Here is an 18,412-nt window from a genome sequence, read left to right as displayed (position 1 = left end):
ACGACCGGAGGTCGACTGCCGGGCCCAGCATCCTTCACAAGGTTGGTCATTTACACAACTTATCTTCTTTGTTCTTCTGACAGTGCTATATTAGCTCGCTGAAGAAAAAATGGGAGCCGATTTCCCGCTCTTAACGTAATTTATACGGACCGGGTAGGGCCCACACAGCGGGTGGGCGTGGACTAATTTTTTTCAGTGCTTATGCTCTGCATAACGGGATAAACCCACTAAAGCGAAGGCCTTAAAGGGCGAAGCTTATATGACATAGAACTGATTCTTCCCCCAACAGCACCAACATAACTGGTTTGTTCCACTTTGGAGTAAGCTGTTGGGGGAAGAATCCGTTTTGTGTTGTGCGTTTCCTTGACTGATGAAGCCTTCTGGATGGAAGGTGAAACATTTCAGAAAAAAAAAAAAAACTGTCCAGATGACCTGACTGAAAATTGTTGGATTGGATTATTGAGCGTGGACTTTGTTGAACTCTACTTCAAATTGTCTGAAAAAATGTATTTACCCGTTAAATTTAGGAAATAACATTTTTGTACTGATTATAAACACATTTTAAAGTACGATGACTTATTTTAAGCATGTTCTTATTAGGCACCTAAACTTTCAGATTTCCTCTGGCTCTTACATTCCATGAACACACCGCGTGTACTTTTTTGTTTTTAAATCAAGTAGTCCCGTTTTCCCATTCCGTCGCTGCTCAGGACTCCATCGTTTGAGCTCAGTAATATCCAGAATCTTTTCAAAGTCTAGACGTGGCAGGTTTACAGCCGACGTCTCATTTTTCTTTACAGGGATCTCAGAGAAATGTGACGTGAAAAGCCCCGAGACGAGTTTCCACTGTGAACCCAGCGCTGTCGAAGAGGCCACACCAGAGACCGACAGACCGCTGCAGCAGGTGAAACCCACACAAACCTGAACCTTGAATGCACCGTACAGCTGAAACATGACGTGCTGTGTGTGTTTACAGGCTGAGCTGAACGCTTGTGACACAGTGACCGTGTGTGAAGTGGAGAAACTGCACCGTGCATTCTGCCAGCTGTGAGCTCATATTCCTGTCCTGCTCTCAAAATCATTTCAAACTTCATGCTAATGGCTCATTTTTCGGGTTTAATGTGCAATAGTTCATTTATTTTTGTTTGTTTCCTGAATGGTGCGTAACATGAGCAGCTGACGAAGTGCCTTTTTTAGCCGTTTTTCAAATCATCATAAATCATCAATATTTTCATCAGCAGTCTCTGAACTAGGTGCAGTTTGGCCTCTCCAACAGTGTTTACTTCACTCCATTATCATGAAGCATGTTTTCATTTGAGTCATTACAGAGTGATTTTTAAATATCTGAGCACAACGGCACCTTTTAAGAATGCGTAATTATTTTAGAGTATTTTGTCTTTGTATCTATTGTTTATAAAAGTGTATAAATTTATCACTTCCATGGACTTTTTCTTATTTGGAATTTTTTTTTAAATAAAAATCCACTATGTACAAATGGATAACAGGCTTGTATATTTTAACAAGTTAAAAATCATTTTGCAAATTTATGGAGTAAATTTTTTTTTTTTTTATATATATATAGACTTTTGTTAAAAGCATCCAACAATAAAAAAATTTAAAAAAAAGAATTTAATGTATGTAGACCTTGACATGTTTTTATTTAAATTGGTGTTAAATAAGAAACAAACCATTTTAGTTCACTTTGCTCGAGACCAACAGAGCTTGGTTGCGGTGGTGAGGTTTCTCCTTTGTAGGTTCATAAGAAGAGCTGAAGCAAAGATTCATGTCGAAGCATCAAAATACACTGAGGTACTCGTGAATCCACTCACTGAATCCAAATCAGAGGCACAGTCATTTCAGACTACCATCATTTTACTTAAATCCTACTATGGACTCGCTGCCGTTTAGAAAATCCAACCTCAACACAAAGTTTGGTGCTGGAGAAAACTTGTTTGATATTTGAGTTTTCCTTCGGCTGTTCTCTTCGTCAGGGTGAGCTAACTCGCACAAAGATTTGGCATTTGTTTTATGCAGGATGTCCTTCCAAACCACCGAGCTACAACAGCCACATGTGGAGCGGGATTAAGGGCTTCACTCAAGGGCCCAGATTAAGGAAAATGAGGGTGTAGGCAGGGTGCTTCACCTTTCCCACAGACCTTCCTGTCACCAATTTGCCTTCTCTAACCTCCGCACCACCACTCGCCCGGTCATAACATTTGTATTTATTTTTAAATTAACTATCTTAAAACTTTACAACCTGGAGGCTAGAAAAAAAAAAAAAAACAGTCTGAATGTTAAGTGTAGAAAAACAACAGAATATAACTTCAAATCAAATGAGAGTCAAACATTTTTATTAGAAAACAAAAATACTATGGTGCAACAGAAAATGGTCTTTCAGAAAAGAACTGGAGGAGAGTCATGGCTCCGATGCACATCTCACCTGAGGTAGACAAGAGAAATAAATAAATAAACGGACTATACTTATATATGTACTTTATCTTATCAAGATACTCAAAGCTCTTTACAGCACTATATCCACATTTACCCATTCATACAGCACTCTACTATATCCATAAAAAGAATAATCAGTGCTTTAGATCACATTCATGCACCAATGGGACACACATCAGAGGCAATGAGGGTTCAGCCCAGGGACACTTCAGCATGTGGTGGAATCAAACCCCCAACTCTCCCATCAGAGGACAAAGTAAGACCAAGACTTTAATGAATCATTTCGATTCATTTAACATTTTAAATAATAAAACCCCAGGCACCACAGTGGAGCTTTGATCCCTTGCAGTGATCTGAATGCTGCAGCGTCACTCACCTCTGCAGGTGGACTCTACTCCTGCTTTTTGGGGTTATTGACAGCAACATAATGGTACAACACGACCAGCAGGAACAGGGACACGCCGAGCATGTTGGCAAAGATGGCCAGCTGCACATCCGTCACCATCCTGCAGATGTCAGAGCATGAGAGGCTGAATGGATCATGTTGGGTCAGTGACGATGAAGGATTTAACTCATTTATCATTATTATTAGTGTAGATCAGTTTTAGGATCCATCACTTGTTTCATCAGGTGTAACCATTCGTGATTTATCTTTAATGTCATAAGAATACACCTATTTAATACTTTTTGTCACGTAACACGAAAAACAAATGCCGTCCTGATCTTTTACACTGAAAGTCTATCATGAAATCAGCGCTGTTTGGATGACGTGTTGCGTTTTTATTAGTTTTTTTTTAAATAGCTGCACAGTGAAATATATATTGATAAGCACATTTTACAATCTATTTGTGCAGTGACGTTGTCAAGCCAAACTAGCCAGCCCAATATATTTTTCTTTTTTACTTTGGTGTTCCGGCAAAATGTGGAATGCTAACTTAGCTAGGTGGCTAACAAGCGCAACAAACGAATAAACGTGTGCATGCGAGTAACGAAGTGTCCGAAATTCAAACAAATTAAAATATTAAACGGAAGTTTCGCTATGGTAAACGTAGTTCCTACCTTTTTCCTTATAATGGTTTATTTTTTTATCCCGGTTGAGCGACTCCAGCTTCTCTTGCTGCACACACTAGTGAAGACGTCACTTCCGGTTGCGGCAGAAAGCCACGTCACGTTTAACAGCGTCACAGATTTTTATTATTTTATTTTTTAAACAAGACCTGAACACAGTTAAAGGTTGATGGCACTTTTGAAAAAAGGTCGATTTTTTTCATATTTGACCTAAAAAGAAATCTAAAAAGTTGATTTTATTTAGTGCCAGCCCCTTTAAGGCAAGCCGATTTATAATTTAATGTCACTTTAAATGCTAAAGATGGGCCTTTACATTATATTTGTAATATTTTTATTCTAAATGACTTAAATCATAATTTATTCAAGAATCTTTAATGTAATTTCAAATGTAAACACCCCCCCCCCCCCCCCAGCTAGAAAGAAATGTTCTAGAAATAATAATCATTTTATGATTATTTAAATCTATTTAGAAATAGAATACAAACAGCCTTTATTGACCCACGGATGGGAAATTCAAGTGTAACAGCAGCAACAACAACAACAACAATTTAAGACAGCCGTCTGATTTTATTATATTTGTGGAGAACTTGACTGGGTGTTATCTTAATGTAAAGCAGGTGAAAATATGATTGAAACAACTGTTGTAAATATCTGAAATACATACAGTTTTTATTGATGTTTGCATTTTTAACTAGAAAGAACTGAATTATACACCTTTGAAATACAAATCCTGGCTAGTCTCCAATGTTTTGTTAGACAGATTTCTTTAAAACGGGCTCAGTAGGGAAGACCTTGTCATGCAATATTTGCCTGTTAATTTAGATATCATGTCCTAAATTTTCAATTTGAAAATGAAATATTAAACAACAAATATTAATATAAATGTCCAAACTATCGAAAGAAGCGTGTTTGATTACATGATACAACGGTTTGCCATAATGTAGGCGTGGCTCCAGTGATTCGACATTGCCTCACCCGGCGTGAAGACAGCAGCTAAGCTAGATGGTGCTTCAAGTCGGCAGCTAACGTTAAGGATTTGCCTCTTCTTTAGAAGAGATATTGATTTATCACATCGTCAAGCCTCACTGTGCCGCCATGGCTCTTTACGACTATGTTACTCAGGAGCAGCTTGCGGGCTTCGACAAATACAAGGTACGAGTGATGAGCTGTAATAGCAGGCTAGCTGCTGTCACGAGCCACAGGGTGCTTCCCTGATGAAACGTCAAGTTGGCTAAACTTACACCGGAACGTATCCAGTTTTTACATAAAATAAACTATTACTGAGGTTGCACGGTTAGGGTTATTTATCATTTAAACCCTGCGCCGCAATTCTTCAAGACATTTTTATTTTTATTATTGTTATATTGCTGTTCATTTTACTAAAAGTCACGACTTTTAATCAGACAGTCCTTGTAATTTCTTGACATAAGTCGTTGTATATGAGCGCACGTTTTCAGTAGATAGTGTAACATTTTGTAGCTTTAAAAATATTCCCAGAATTTGTGCGAAAAAGCCTTTTCGTCTGATGAGAAGCGCTTTTATTTTGAAATGCAATACCGGAAGTCCGCTGTTTTACGATCGTGAGCTTTGCATTGGCGCAAGAAAAGCTAACAGCTAGCTGCTTTCACTCCCAGTTTCATTTAAAAATGCCCCTCAGAACATTGTTTTTCCCCCTCACATTACAAAGCTTTTCTATATAGTTATGTTTGCACATTGATCTCTTGTTTTATTACTGTTTATTCCTGCCAACACTGATAAAATACCTCCATGTACTATAGGAACCCATCAGTGGGAGTAAACCTACTGAGTTTTGAACCAGAGGAAACAGGGACTCTCGTGTGTAAAAGCTTTGTATTGACCATATAGTGTTGTTTTGAAGTTGTCATACCTCGTCTGTTGTTGGCTTGTAACTGATAAACCTTTTGTTTATCCAGTTAGTTCCAGCTGATTGAAGGAATTCAAGTAATTTCATAAGATTAAGAACTTCAGAGAGAAACTAAATTTAACTTGTTTGTTATCAGCATATGTATGTGCAAAACATCACGAGTAGGATGAAATAAAGTGTTGCTTGTACATTATTTTAAACTTATTTCTACTATAAGGTAAAATAAAATTCTTTTTTTTTTTTAATGTATTTGGTCCCTCAGCCTCACTCCTACCATTATTACAACAAAATTCACCGGAGCAGTTCATCCTGAGGGACATTTTTTTAAAAATAATTGCCTTAAAGTTGACTTCTTCTGGTAGCTGATGTACTAAAAAACAGCAAAGTACGATGATAATGTGGATTTGTTTAAACTAGAGATGCACGATATTATCGGCATGGTATCGGTATCGGCCGATATTAGCGATAAAGTTAAATATCGGATATCGACCATTCCTTCAAAATAAGTCCCCGATCATTACATCTGTTACCGACCGGCGCTGTTTTTACACACACTATATATGTGGTGCTGTTTTTGCATGACAAGGATGTCTGCAGCGCCAGCACAACGTTATGACATCACATGCGCCGTTGAGTTTAAATTTGTGAAAATGTACAAATTTGCACCGTTTGGGTGTTGTCATTGTGTTAGAGAGAATAAATGTCATGAATAAATTTGACATTAAACCTAATCCAAGTTGAAGTGTTTCATCATTTTCAGCTCCTTTTTGGCATCTGCATTTGGTAACCGGCCAAACTGACAAAGACCATGCAGAATAATGTAGTATTTTAATTCCACAGCAGAGAAAGCTGTGTGGTCTCTGTAAGAAGGTCTAGGAAAAAATATTTGTATCGGATATTGGCCAAAAATCCAATATCGTGCATCTCTAGTTTAAACAGTAGTTGTTCTCTATGAGAACAAATGTTCACATACAGGAGCAAGCAACAAGAGCAGGTTTGAAGCACCCTCATACTATTCTGTTAAAATGTTTTGTCTTTTCTCTTGTGACACAGTTTAATAATGCACCAAAATGTTCGGCTCCATCTGAAATGGCGTGCCCAGCTATGCCATAATGTTTGGTACAGTTTATATAATGTAGACAGAATTAAACAAATAATTGCAAGGATAAAAAAAAGGGAAATCAATGGTGAAACTGAGGCTTACATTTCAGTGTGCGTTTTTATCTGCAGCTCACTAACATGTCAGTCATGGAGTGAGACACACAGCTGGTTACCATGGTGACTCTGAGCCACTAGCAACAACCCTTTACCTCCCTTATCTAAATCATCAAAATATTGTTATTTCTAAATTAGACTAAAACATCAAAAAATTCATACATGTTCCAGTTCATTCTACCTTTTTTAAAATTTATTTAATTGATTTTTTTTAGTGAAAGAGATGAACTATAAATTGTGGTTGAAATGTTTTTTTAAATATAGTAAATTACTTTATAGCTTTTTTTTCAATCTAACAAACGCTCGTGACATTTTTAACATGACCACAATGTTTTCTGAAGTGTTTTCAGTATACATACCTCTAATCTGTGTTTTTATAAAACATAAATAGTCTCATGTACTACTGCAGTACAGCTTGTGTACATGTTTGAAGTTGTGTCGTCGCATTACTCTGTGGTTAATATGACAAGAGTTAACAGATTAAAAAATGCAGATAAATATTAACGGTCAACTCTTTTTCAAACTAAATAAAAGTCAAGGTCCTTTTTAAATAGAAATAAAGGTGAAAGTTGGACAAAGTCTTCAAACCTCTCACATACGATAAATATTTTGTATGCGCTCGTTAAACCGTATGAACGTCTGGCAATATTAGGCTGGATCTCTTACACGTGTTTGTGTTGCTCGGATAAAGTTGCAGCAACTAGACGTCTGCTTGTTTGGATCTTTGAAATGACACGTCACCTAAATGATCCAGTTTTTGTTTTTGTATTTTTATTTTCTCAACAGTACAGCGCGGTGGACACAAACCCCCTGTCCGTCTATGTTATGCATCCTTTCTGGAACTGTGTAGTGAAGGTGAGGGAGACCTGCGGGCGCTCCATCATTAATGAAGTTTCCATGAATGGCAACGAGTGTTACGGTGACGACGCAACACTTCACTGGGATAGTCATTTCAAACCTTCCCAAAACCATGTTTTGAATATTTATCATGTGTCTGCTAAGCTGCATCTTCTATATATCTATATCTATTACACTATATCTCTTCCTGATTCATATCTGTAGTCTTTATCAGTCACCTAATCTTTACTTTACGTGTGATGTGACATTATTTAAAATATCTGCCTGACAGACTGCAGAGAGGCTTATAGAGCCCTTAAAGTGGCGACAGTGTTGTTATGGAATTGTTTATGATAATAAGCTAAATGACTTGATAAGCTGTTTAACTGTTTATTTTCATCTCTCAACAGTTTCTACCAACGTGGTTGGCTCCAAACCTCATCACGTTTACAGGTTTTATGTTCCTCGTGTTGAACTTCCTCATGTTGGCCTTCTACGACTTTGACTTCACTGCCTCTTGTACGTCCGCGCGCTTTGTTCTTACAAAAGAGTGTTGTTGTGTGTATTTTGGTTTTTGCTTGAATCCAAACTCGCCACCTGCTGCTCTGGATGATCACTAATTCAAGCTGACACACGGTTCACATTTGTTGCTACGAAACGGTTTTGAATCCGTTTCAGGTGGTTTGACTGCATGAGGTCAGCTCTGACGCCTCTGTTCACTGACGGTCGTAAAATGACGTAACGCTGTTTATCTCTGACTGACAGCGCCTGGTGGCTCACAGCGACCACACAGGGTCCAGGCACGTCTAAACAAGCAGAGCAAGTATCGAGCTAGAGACACTCGTAGTCCACTTTTATTAATAATATCCTGACTAAATTCTAATAAGCAGATAAGACAGTATGTTTAATGGGGTTCCCAACTCTGGTCCTTGAGGAACACCATCCTGCATGTTTTAGTTGTTTCTCTGCTCCGACACCTGCTTTTAATAAATGGGTGGCTTCTGCGGAGCATGGTGTAATTAAATCCCTGCATCAGGTGTGTCGGAAGAGAAACAACAAAACATGCAGGATGGTGTTCCTCAAGGACCACGGTTGGGAACAACTGTATTAAAATATCCCCAAGGGTTTCTATTTAATCATCTTTAATCAGCAGCAGCTGAGCAGACCCTTTTTTTTTTTTTTAATCTCAAAATGTCTGCTCAGCTGTTTCTGAGGGATCACCTCAGATCAGTACGAGGTCTGACATGAAGGACTGAGGCATCTTCCTGTTTAGACTGCTAAATGTACAAGGGGTCCAGACCACCTCTGAAGGTGGAGTTGAGAAAATTCAGACTTGTTTAATTCTAAAGAGTTAATTTAGTGTCTATGTTCACTACAACGTCACTGTGTGTTCTTTGTGTGGTCTCATCAAGCGTGAACAGATTTAGGATTCAGTTCTTTGACATGTATGTCGTGTCATCTAAATATTTAATTAACATACATTTGCATTTTGACAGTTATTTCCTGTTCGTCTTTAAAAGCACAGCTAAACCAAGTTGCACGTAATTCCACTTCAGACTCGACTCTCAGTCTTGGATTGATTTGTGCTGAATGAGAACGGTGTTACTCATGTGTTTTGTGCTCTTGGTGGTGTTTATATATTAACATCCCGTGTTTTCCAGCTGCAGGACATGAACACGTGCCTAGCTGCGTCTGGGTTGCTGCAGGGATCTTCAACTTCTTAGCCTATACGCTGGGTGAGTTCTGACCTCTGCTCCCTCTGAGGCTTTCTGAGAAGTTGGGGTGGGGGACCACCATGACTCTGAAAGGCTCGGTCTCCCGCTGCTTCAGAATACAGTCTTGGTTGATAGTATATTGTTTTTTGATCTGACCATAAACTCCGCTCAGCAAGAATCAGGATGAGCTGCCAGATGTTGAGCTGCTGCTGTCAGCGTCAGAGTTTCTGTGTAAAACTTTAAGGTCCGTTACTGGAGAGGGACATTTCAACCCAAATTACATTTCAAATTATGCTGGATAATTATTGCCAAAGAGGTGTGTTTAAAGGTTCTTCCCTGTTGGTGTGTGTTCATTAGCACATGTCATGAACCACTGGATGGACTAATGAAACGCCCAAGTATTCACTGGGTGTACGTCAACAACATAATATTGATTGCAGTCAATCAAATTCAAGACGTCTGCCACAGCCCACTGATCTGAGCAAACACATAGATATCTGTAACTCAGTTTAACAGAAATTGCTGTGGCCAAGGGCGATTCTAGGATCTGACCTTTAGGGGTGCTTAGCCCCCAGTACTGACACTGGCTCTTGGCTTGAACAACGCACCCACTGGTGCGGTTTTTGAGAAGAGTAAAAGCTCACAGCACCTGGTATTCCCAGGTGTTCTACCATCCACGTACTAACCAGGCCCGACCCTGCTTATCTTTCGAGGTCAGGCGGATCAGGCGTGTTCAGGGTGGGATGGTCGTAAACGAGGAGCTCAGTCATAAATGACTTTTAAAGGATCATAGCAAACAAAGATTAAACTTATTGCAACCAGAAGTTACAACAGATGTCTACATACAAAACGCACAAAACAAAACACAGCTAGCTTTAAACATTAACCTTTAATTTAACTAATAACCTCGGACTGCAAAAGGTTCGTAATGCACAACCCTGACAATGTTGTTGGAGGAAAAGGGGGTGGAGCTCCTGCAGGTAAGAGGCGTTTACCTTCGGGACAAATTGAGGTCGCTGATTGGTCAGTTGCTGACGAGCGTACTGGGTTGATTGACAGGTGGCGCCGAGGATCCGACTCATGTAAAAAAATTATAGATTTTACTGGCCTGTTTAAGACTCATCATATATTCCATATTTATTCAATATTTATTCCATATTCAATATATTACTTGAAGATTATTATGATTGAACTAATTGTTTGAAAAAAAAGGGGCAGATATAATGAGATTTTTTCTTCTTTCTGCTGCCTTTCATTTTAAATCTCTTGTATTTTTTTTTATATTTGTTATGGAATTGTTTTGTATTTTTTAAAATGAATAAACTTTATACCATACCATACAAATATTTATTCTATATTTATTCCATATTTATTCAATATTTATTCCATATTTATTCCTTACTCAATATTTATTCCTTATTCCATATTTATTCAGTATTTATTCCATATTTAGTCCATATTTATTCAATATTTATTCCATATTCAATATTTATTAAATATTTATTCAATATTCCATATTTATGCAATATTTATTCCTTATTCAATATTTATTCCATGTTTATGCAAAATTTATTCCATATTCAATATTTATTCATCCATCCATTATCTTTACCCGCTTATTCCATTTTGGGTCACGGGGGTCACTGGTGCCCATGTCCAGCAATCACTGTGCGAGGGGCGGGGTACACCCTGGACAGGTCGCAAGTCCATCACAGGGACACATAGAGACAAACGAGACAAACAACCATTCACTCTCTCACTCACACCTAGGGACAATTTAGAGTTACCAATCAGCCTAACATGCATGTTTTTGGTCTGTGAGAGGAAACCGGAGTACCCGGAGAAAACCCACGCATGCACGGAGAGAACATGCAAACTCCACCCAGAAAGGCCCCTGGACATGGGTTTGAACCAAGGACCTGCTCGCTGAGAGGCAGCAGCTCTACCAGTTGTGCCACTGTGCTGCCCTTCAATATTTATTCCTTATTCCATATTTATTCAGTATTTCGGTGAATAAGATTTGAGAACTAAGCTTCCTTAACAAAATCCTAATGATGTTTGTTTATTTTTCAGGGGCTCTGAGTTAAAATCTCGGGGTGCTTGAACACCCCCCAAATAGAGGCTAAAATCACCACTGGTAGTAGCTGAGAGTCATCCCCAGCACAGACTCTGAGCTCTGCACGTGCCACAAGATCTCTGCTTCAAACTCTGGCATCAACTTTTACAGTCAACCCTGTGTGCCATCATGACATGGGCTGAAAGTTAATAATGTACACCCAATGGTTATTCTGTTAGTTTAAATAAAATCTGTCCAGTGGTTCATGAGAAGTTTTGCTAACACTACAGACACACACACACAGACAGGCAACAACATTCACCTTCTGCAACAGGAACTAATGATGTAATCCTTCCAGAAATGCTGCCTTATTTCTTTCTGTATTCACGTCTCTGCTGTTTACTAACTATCTCTGTCTTTTCCCGGTTGTGAAGACGGTGTGGACGGTAAGCAGGCTCGCCGCACCAACTCCTCCACGCCACTGGGAGAGCTGTTTGACCACGGTCTGGACAGCTGGGCGTGCGTGTTTTTCGTAGCCACCGTGTACTCCATATTTGGGCGTGGGGAGAGTGGCGTGAGTGTGATCATACTCTATTACATACTGTGGGTGGTGCTGTTCTCCTTCATCCTGTCGCATTGGGAGAAATACAACACCGGCATTCTGTTTCTGCCCTGGGGATACGACGTCAGCCAAGTGGTAAACCCCCCCCCCACACACACACAGTTTGACTGCAGCCTGAACCAACCAGACTTTTAACGTCTTGATGTTCCCTTTCAGACAATCTCACTGGTTTACCTGGTCACTGCTGTGGTGGGTGTAGAAACCTGGTACCAACCAGTCATTTGGAACCTTCTTTATAGAGACCTGTTCACCTTCATGATCATGGGTGAGTCTTTGTTTGGTCTCTGAGTATATATATTCACGCCTCGGGCGGTTCTTAACCCCGACTTTTGCTTGTTTCCAGCTTGTTCCTTTACTGTGACTTTACCCATGAGCCTCTACAATGTCCTGAAGTAAGTATGGTTTGGAAAAGGCTTTATTTGCCTTGGTTTTTATTTAACATGATGGTTCAGATCGTTTGAACAGGGGTGTTGTGGAAATGTTCTGGACTATCAATAACTTACCTGTTGTGGATACGTCTTTAAAAGACCTTTGTTTACTTTTAAAAACTTGTTTAAGTTTAAAAAGGGTTGTGGGAGCCGAGTTCTCAATGACAAAAAGTGTACGGAAGAATATGGGCTATTGCTAAGGCTAAAAGAAGCAGAACAGTAGCTAAATGCAAAAAAATGTTGCAATGCTAGCCAAAGTAAAGATAAACTGTAGCTAAAAGTGGCAGGAGGCTAGCTAGAAGCTTAAAGTAAAGAAAGCTTAGTTCAAAGTGGTACAAGGGTAGCTAAAAGTAACAAAAAGCAAGTTTTTTTTTCTTTTTTGGCTGCTCCCTTCTTCAGGGGTCACCACGGTGAACTAACTCGTACAAAGACTTGACAATTGTTTTTACGCCAGATGTCCTTCCTGACACAACCACAGACCACCGAGCTACCACAGCCCTCTGTGCGGAGCAGAGAGCTGCCATTTAGGGCGACTGGGGGAGCAGATTGGGGGGGGGGGGGGTGTTAAGGGCCTTGCTCAAGGGCCCAGAGTGGGGCAAATGAGGGTGGAGGCAGGTGTGGGTGTTTCACTTTTCCCACAAGCAAGCTTAAAGTATCAAAATGTTAGCTAAAAGTATCAACATGTTGGCTAAAAGCTAAAAGTATCAACATTTTAGCTTAAAGTATCAAAATGTTAGCTAAAAGCTAAAAGTATCAACATGTTAGCTAAAAGCTAAAAGTATAAACATTTTAGCTAAAAGCTAAAAGTAGTAAAATGGTAGCTTAAAGCTTCAAATAGCAACAAACCACAAAAGAGTTTTAAAAGTAGCGAAAGGCTAGCTAAGAGTTGCAGAACGATTGCTAAAAATTGAAATAATTTATATGAGAACAAAAAAGTGGGGGATGGTGGTGCAGAGGTTGGAGAAGGTGGGCCTGTGATCAGAAGGTCGCCGGTTCAACTCTCCGAACCAACAACATCAATATGTGGGCAGGAAAGGCGAAGCACCCGCACCTGCCTCCACCCTCATTTGCCCCACTCTGGGCCCTTGAGCAAGGCCCTTAACCCCCACCATCTGCTCCACCAGTCGCCCTAGATGGCAGCTCTCTGCTCCACACAGAGGGCTGTGGTAGCTCGGTGGTCTGTGGTTGTGTCAGGAAGGACATCTGGCGTAAAAACAATTGTCAAGTCTTCATGCGAGTTAGTTCACTGTGGTGACCCCTGAAGAAGGGAGCAGCTGAAAGAAGAAAAAGGTATGCTGAAGCAGATATAAAAGAGAATGTTTTTGAAGAAATCGAAGAGATCTTAATGTATTTCTATGGGGAAAATGTAAGTAAAGTTAAATATTTTGAAAAGTTTAAATTACTAAAACAAAATCCTAGCACCCATCTCCTGGATGAACCAAACGTTTAGCTATATAAATGGCTAAAAGAGCACAACCTATGCTGAGGTGGTTGGATAGCAACAAATATATGGAAAAATAAAAACTAGAAAAGGGCATGAATGCTGAATCATCATATAGTCCAAACAGTGTCCAGAACAAAGTGGATCAGCAGCCTGGTCAGAATAAAACTTTCTCCTAACAATGGTTGTTCACAAATCTATCTACAACAGGTAAGATATGAACAGTTCATAACCTTTCCACAGGATCCCGCTTCAAAACACCTGAACAATCCCTTTGATGCAGTTCTTTCAAGTGTTTTGGCTGTGTGGATTTTCAGGGCTCACCGGAGTAACACTCTGAAGCACAGCGGTCTGTACGAAGCTTTCCTGCCTTTCCTTTCTCCCGTCCTCCTTTTCGTCCTGTCCACCACTTGGGTCATCTTCTCTCCATCCAACATCCTGGATCTGCAGCCCAGGATCTACTACCTCATGGTGGGGACAGCTTTTGCCAACGTCACTGTGAGTATCTTTACATTTGCTACTGTTTAGCCTCACAGAGACAAACATCTGGAGCTGTGTGTGTGCGTGTGAACATTGTGTGTTTGTGTTTTCAGTGTAAGCTGATCGTGTGTCAGATGAGTAACACGCGTTGTCAGCCGCTGAGCTGGATGCTGCTGCCCATGACTGTGATGGTCCTGTTAGCCGTGACGGGGGTCGTCACCAACGAGACGATGCTGCTGTATGTGTGGACAGCTGCTGTCGTCCTTGCACACATACACTACGGCATATCTGTGGTAAGAACCTGTCTGTGATGAGCTGACGTCATCTCTGTTTTGATCCGACGGTTTGGTCGTGTCTCATTTCCTCTGGTTCTCCGATGTCATAGTCATACAGCAGTTTAGATGTTCTACTTTAAACTTCACACCACTTTGCTGTACAAAGACGTGGCGTTTATGAAGTGCATCGTAAAAACTCAGTGAAGCTGTGGGAGGTGCTTGTAAACGTGGCACAGTGGCATGATGAATAGTGTCAGTCTGTCAGTAGTGGGTGGAACCATAAATCTCAGGTGCACAGATTGTGACGAGGCAGCGGGATGAGAGCTCAGACAGAGCAAAACGAGCGCAACTTGATTCAGGTCTGTCGGTTTAGGAGCATAGCAGCAGGATTCAGAAGTCAAAAATCATCTAGAGAAATTACATTTCCTGTGAAAATGCAGTGTGACTGCTAATTACTGAATAACTTGCTGAGAAACAGCTGAAATTAGCTAAAAAATAACCATTGAAATGTAGCTGAAATGGAAGAACAAGCCTAAATTAGCAGAAGATAGCAGAAAGAATACATTTTCCGAATTTGGTTTAAATAAGCAGAAATGAGCACAAAAATTAGGAAAATAACGAGCTGAAAGTAGCTCAAAGGTAAAAAGAAGCTTAAACTACCACAAGGAAGCAGAAAGAACTGAAATGAGCAACAAAAAAAAGTGGAATTAGCTGAAAAAGCTAAAATTAGCATAAAAAGAGCTAAATAGTAGCTGAAATAGCAGAAAAAGCTGAAAGCAGCATAACAAGCTGAAATTGGCATAAAGAAGTTAATTAGGCTGAAAATAGCAGAAGTTAACATGAAAACTTTGAATTTATCTGAAAACAGCTAAAAATGTAGCTGACATTTTAGAACAAGATTAAATTAGCAGACCAAAGCAGAAAGAACGCGTTTGCCCTATTAGGCTGAAAGAATCAGAAATGAGCACAAAAACCTGGAAATTTATCTGGAAATAGCTGAAATTAGCAACAATCAAAAACCAGCTGAAAAGTACCGGTAGCTAAAACATCAGAAAGAAGCTTAAATTACCAGAAGGAAGTGCATTTTTGTTGAATTAGGCTGAAAAAAAGAAAAAATGAGTGCAAGTATTGTGGAATTAGCCAAAAAAGTTACAATTAGTTTAAAAACTGCTAAATAGTCGCTGAAATAGCAGCAAAAGCTGAAACTTGCATAAATAAGCATTTGTTGACTGATGTGACCTATACTCCAGAGGGAATTATAGTCCAGAAAATACAGTACTTAAAACTCCAACTTGATGTTCTTTAAGTCAAAACTGGCTAATCTCCATGAGGAACCTGTCCTAAATCTGCACAGGATTTTAAAGAAGTGATAGAGACTCTGTGTCACAGATTAGTGAGCCAGTTTTAATACATTTAAGATTTAATCTCACGAGCCAGATAAAATTACAGCTAGGGCCGTACCTGGCCCGAGGACCTTCAGTTTGATACGTGATCTAGAGCAGAAGTTTCCAAAGTTTTGACCCACAAAATAAAAGTCACAGAGACTCGTGACTCTGACTGTTTCTGGTTAAAGTGCATAAATGTTGAATAAAGTTTTTGTGTTTGATGAGCAGCATCATTTCTGGTTTTATGCAGCCAAATTTCACTAAACCCTTGAATACATCTTGATGGACTGTAAAAAAACAGGATCTTTCTTTTGTATTTGATTTTTTTTTCTTCTAGGTACAACAGCTCAGCGGACATTTTAACATCTTCGCCTTTTCCCTTAAGAAGCCCAACCGTGACTGACAGGAGGAGGAACGAATCGGCTTGACAGTAGCGGAGGTTTAAGCTGCTCCTCTCTTCGGCTTACTGACACTTCACCCATCACCACGGAAACTGCATCCCCTTCCCCTCCGTCTACAAGAACGCTGCAAGTTGAACGGACAGTGGCTGTCTTTCTACACACAAACACTCAAACGCACATTCCCAAAGCAGCTGATCGGACTCTGGTCTGAGCGACGGGCCGGGCCCGGGGGCTCCCATCACCGGTGATTGGCCCACTGTGTCGAGCCAACGAGGTGCAATTGTTTCCTACGGAAATCTGCTTCCGTCGTGACGACAGGAGCTCAGATAAGCCACGAAAAGACAACACACCTTTACCTCTGGGCCCCTCATTTTTCAGCACATTTCTCCTAACCTCAACAACTGCGAGCTAATCCCTCAGAACAGTCCAAGAATCAAACTCTTCGACTTCAGTCGGTCAGGATTTGCCACAAAAAAAAAAGTAATTATTTTAGGTCTTTTGAGGTTGTAAACGTCTAAAAATCCTCCGAAAATAGACGTAAGAGTTGAAGCTCACACACAGATGGATGAAGCTGTGGCACGTTTTTAACACGGCCACGTTCTTGAACCCACAGCCTTTAAGTCAAAACCATCATTTCAGTTGAATTCTCTGAACGGGAACGTCCCGAGTCGCGTTGATCCAGACTAGACCAAACCTGGGAACATGTGGCTCGTACAGCTCCAGCTGTGGCCGGCGTTTAAAGGTTTAGTCGTCGTCTTTCTTTTGGTTTCAAATCTTTTCCAGCTGGATCTAATAACATGTATGTAAATGGATTTGAAAGCATCGTTCGGGGGTGTGGGGTTTTTAAATTGTCAACAATTCTTCATTTTTATAATTGCTTTTTCCTCCTGTAGAACAATGTGTACATGTCCCTCTAATTAATTGTGCTCTGTGGTGACGGTTAATTATTGACTAACGGGGGTGAGAATGGATCAGGGAAGCCTCTACTAACCCTCCACCTTGACCTCCGTCTGAGCACTGACCTCCCGGCTCTCCCTTTCCTCTCCGAGGTGGTGTGTCGTCGTGCTGATTCGTTCTTTTTTTAAATTCTTTTTTTAAGTTAACCTTGGGTTTGGCGGTGGTGCGTAGTGGAACCTGCACCGTGCTTGAATGAAGAGTGCGTCCAAAACCCGTTAACGGAGCGGACTCACTCTGAGGAAACAAGCCTCCGCACAGGACCGTGCAGAAGCTACGGCGCCACCTGCTGTCTTTTTCTACCGTCTGCCACTGAACTCTTTCATGTTCGTAGTCTGTCTGACACTGTTCGCTTGCATGATCGGTGCTTTATCTCCAAGACGGTGGACATTCCTTCGTGACGGTTTCTCAAAGCCACAGGAATCGAGCAGAGGCGGGGCTTGACTAAAATCTGATTTACCTCAAAAGTCAACGAGACGTCACCGACGCGCGCGTCCACGAGGTGCGTAGTTTGAAGCTCGGCTTGTCGAGAAACCGCGACCAGTTCTTTTTGTGAGCACTTTTTTTGTTGTTGTTTTAAATCACTTCTAAGGTCGTCAATCCCAACGGTTCTAGTTTGGATGTAAAAGGTGAAGCAGGCGTGTTTAGTCAGCACTACACGATGAGCCTAACGTCGGGGCCTTTAAGGTGTTTGTTCCGTTTTAACGCACAAACCAAAATGTTTTCAGTTGGAACGCTCATCTACGAGTTAAAGCGATCGCTCAGGTGTTTTAAAGTGGAAACGTGATGAACGATATCGTACAAGTTTGTAGGTGGCTCTTTGAACGACCTCCGTTTTAATTCTGACCGGACTGATGAGATCACGGCTGAATGGAGCCAAGACCAAAGAATCAAAAAATTTTATTTTTTAAAAGTTTTGCGTAAGTCTTGTTTCACTTGAAACACGGTTATTTCTGTACATTTCTATGGTTATTTGTATATGCAAATAGCAGCAGCAGCCAGCTGTAGCACTTCCAGCGCAGCCTAGGACACTTCCTGTTTGGAGCTGTTCTAGGACGGCAACAGTTCTCTGCGGTCTTTACCTCGCGTCAACCTGCTGTAGCTCATCAAACCAGGGTCGTTCAAAGAGCGATCTACAACAGGTAAGATATTGTTTAAAACCACTCTTCAAAAGATCTGAACTCTCCCTTTAGTTGCCT

At 40.5% G+C, this 18,412-nt stretch overlaps 3 protein-coding genes and 1 pseudogene across 4 annotated transcripts in view; 2 read left to right on the top strand and 2 right to left on the bottom strand.

Moving 5' to 3' along the window:
* agbl5 (AGBL carboxypeptidase 5) overlaps window positions 1-1,051 on the top strand; it is a 30,986-nt gene extending 29,935 nt beyond the window's left edge. Inside the window, exons 16-17 of the mRNA XM_037685098.1 lie at window positions 801-904; window positions 977-1,051. Of these exons, the coding sequence (XP_037541026.1) occupies window positions 801-904; window positions 977-1,051 (179 nt within the window). The remainder of the gene's footprint in view (window positions 1-800; window positions 905-976) is intronic.
* Window positions 1,052-2,351: 1,300 nt separating this feature from the next.
* ost4 (oligosaccharyltransferase complex subunit 4 (non-catalytic)) lies at window positions 2,352-3,602 on the bottom strand. Its single transcript, XM_037685315.1, has 3 exons — window positions 3,511-3,602; window positions 2,828-2,957; window positions 2,352-2,440 (listed from the first exon to the last, which is right to left on the bottom strand). Exon 2 carries the CDS (start codon window positions 2,954-2,956, stop codon window positions 2,843-2,845), a length of 114 nt encoding a protein of 37 aa, XP_037541243.1. The 5' UTR covers window position 2,957; window positions 3,511-3,602; the 3' UTR covers window positions 2,352-2,440; window positions 2,828-2,842.
* An 899-nt stretch (window positions 3,603-4,501) lies between these two features.
* selenoi (selenoprotein I) lies at window positions 4,502-16,928 on the top strand. 2 transcript variants are annotated; one of them, XM_037685313.1, is made up of 10 exons: window positions 4,502-4,671; window positions 7,406-7,474; window positions 7,867-7,975; window positions 9,118-9,192; window positions 11,662-11,924; window positions 12,006-12,114; window positions 12,193-12,241; window positions 14,036-14,216; window positions 14,312-14,491; window positions 16,196-16,928. In XM_037685313.1, the coding sequence occupies exons 1-10, from the start codon at window positions 4,615-4,617 to the stop codon at window positions 16,301-16,303; spliced, it is 1,200 nt and encodes a 399-aa protein (XP_037541241.1). In that variant the 5' UTR covers window positions 4,502-4,614; the 3' UTR covers window positions 16,304-16,928. The 2 variants fall into 2 exon arrangements, with proteins under 2 accessions (XP_037541241.1, XP_037541242.1); XM_037685314.1 differs by having other exon boundaries at window positions 16,196-16,261.
* LOC119418772 lies at window positions 9,809-9,926 on the bottom strand (annotated as a pseudogene).
* Window positions 16,929-18,412: the final 1,484 nt, after the last annotated feature.

The sequence above is a fragment of the Nematolebias whitei genome, chromosome 12 (genome assembly GCF_014905685.2).
Source record: "Nematolebias whitei isolate Nwh7 chromosome 12, NemWhi1, whole genome shotgun sequence".
In the NCBI taxonomy this organism is placed as follows: Eukaryota; Metazoa; Chordata; class Actinopteri; order Cyprinodontiformes; family Rivulidae; genus Nematolebias; species Nematolebias whitei.
This window is presented reverse-complemented; position numbering and strand designations above follow the sequence as displayed.

Bases quoted from the DNA above. Each gene is read 5' to 3' on its own strand.
- ost4 (XM_037685315.1), bottom strand. From the start codon at position 2,956: ATGGTGACGGATGTGCAGCTGGCCATCTTTGCCAACATGCTCGGCGTG.
- selenoi (XM_037685314.1), top strand. From the start codon at position 4,615: ATGGCTCTTTACGACTATGTTACTCAGGAGCAGCTTGCGGGCTTCGAC. The intron at 7,976-9,117 runs GTACGTCCGCGC...CGTGTTTTCCAG, and splicing joins CTTTGACTTCACTGCCTCTT to CTGCAGGACATGAACACGTG. The intron at 12,242-14,035 runs GTAAGTATGGTT...GTGGATTTTCAG, and splicing joins AGCCTCTACAATGTCCTGAA to GGCTCACCGGAGTAACACTC.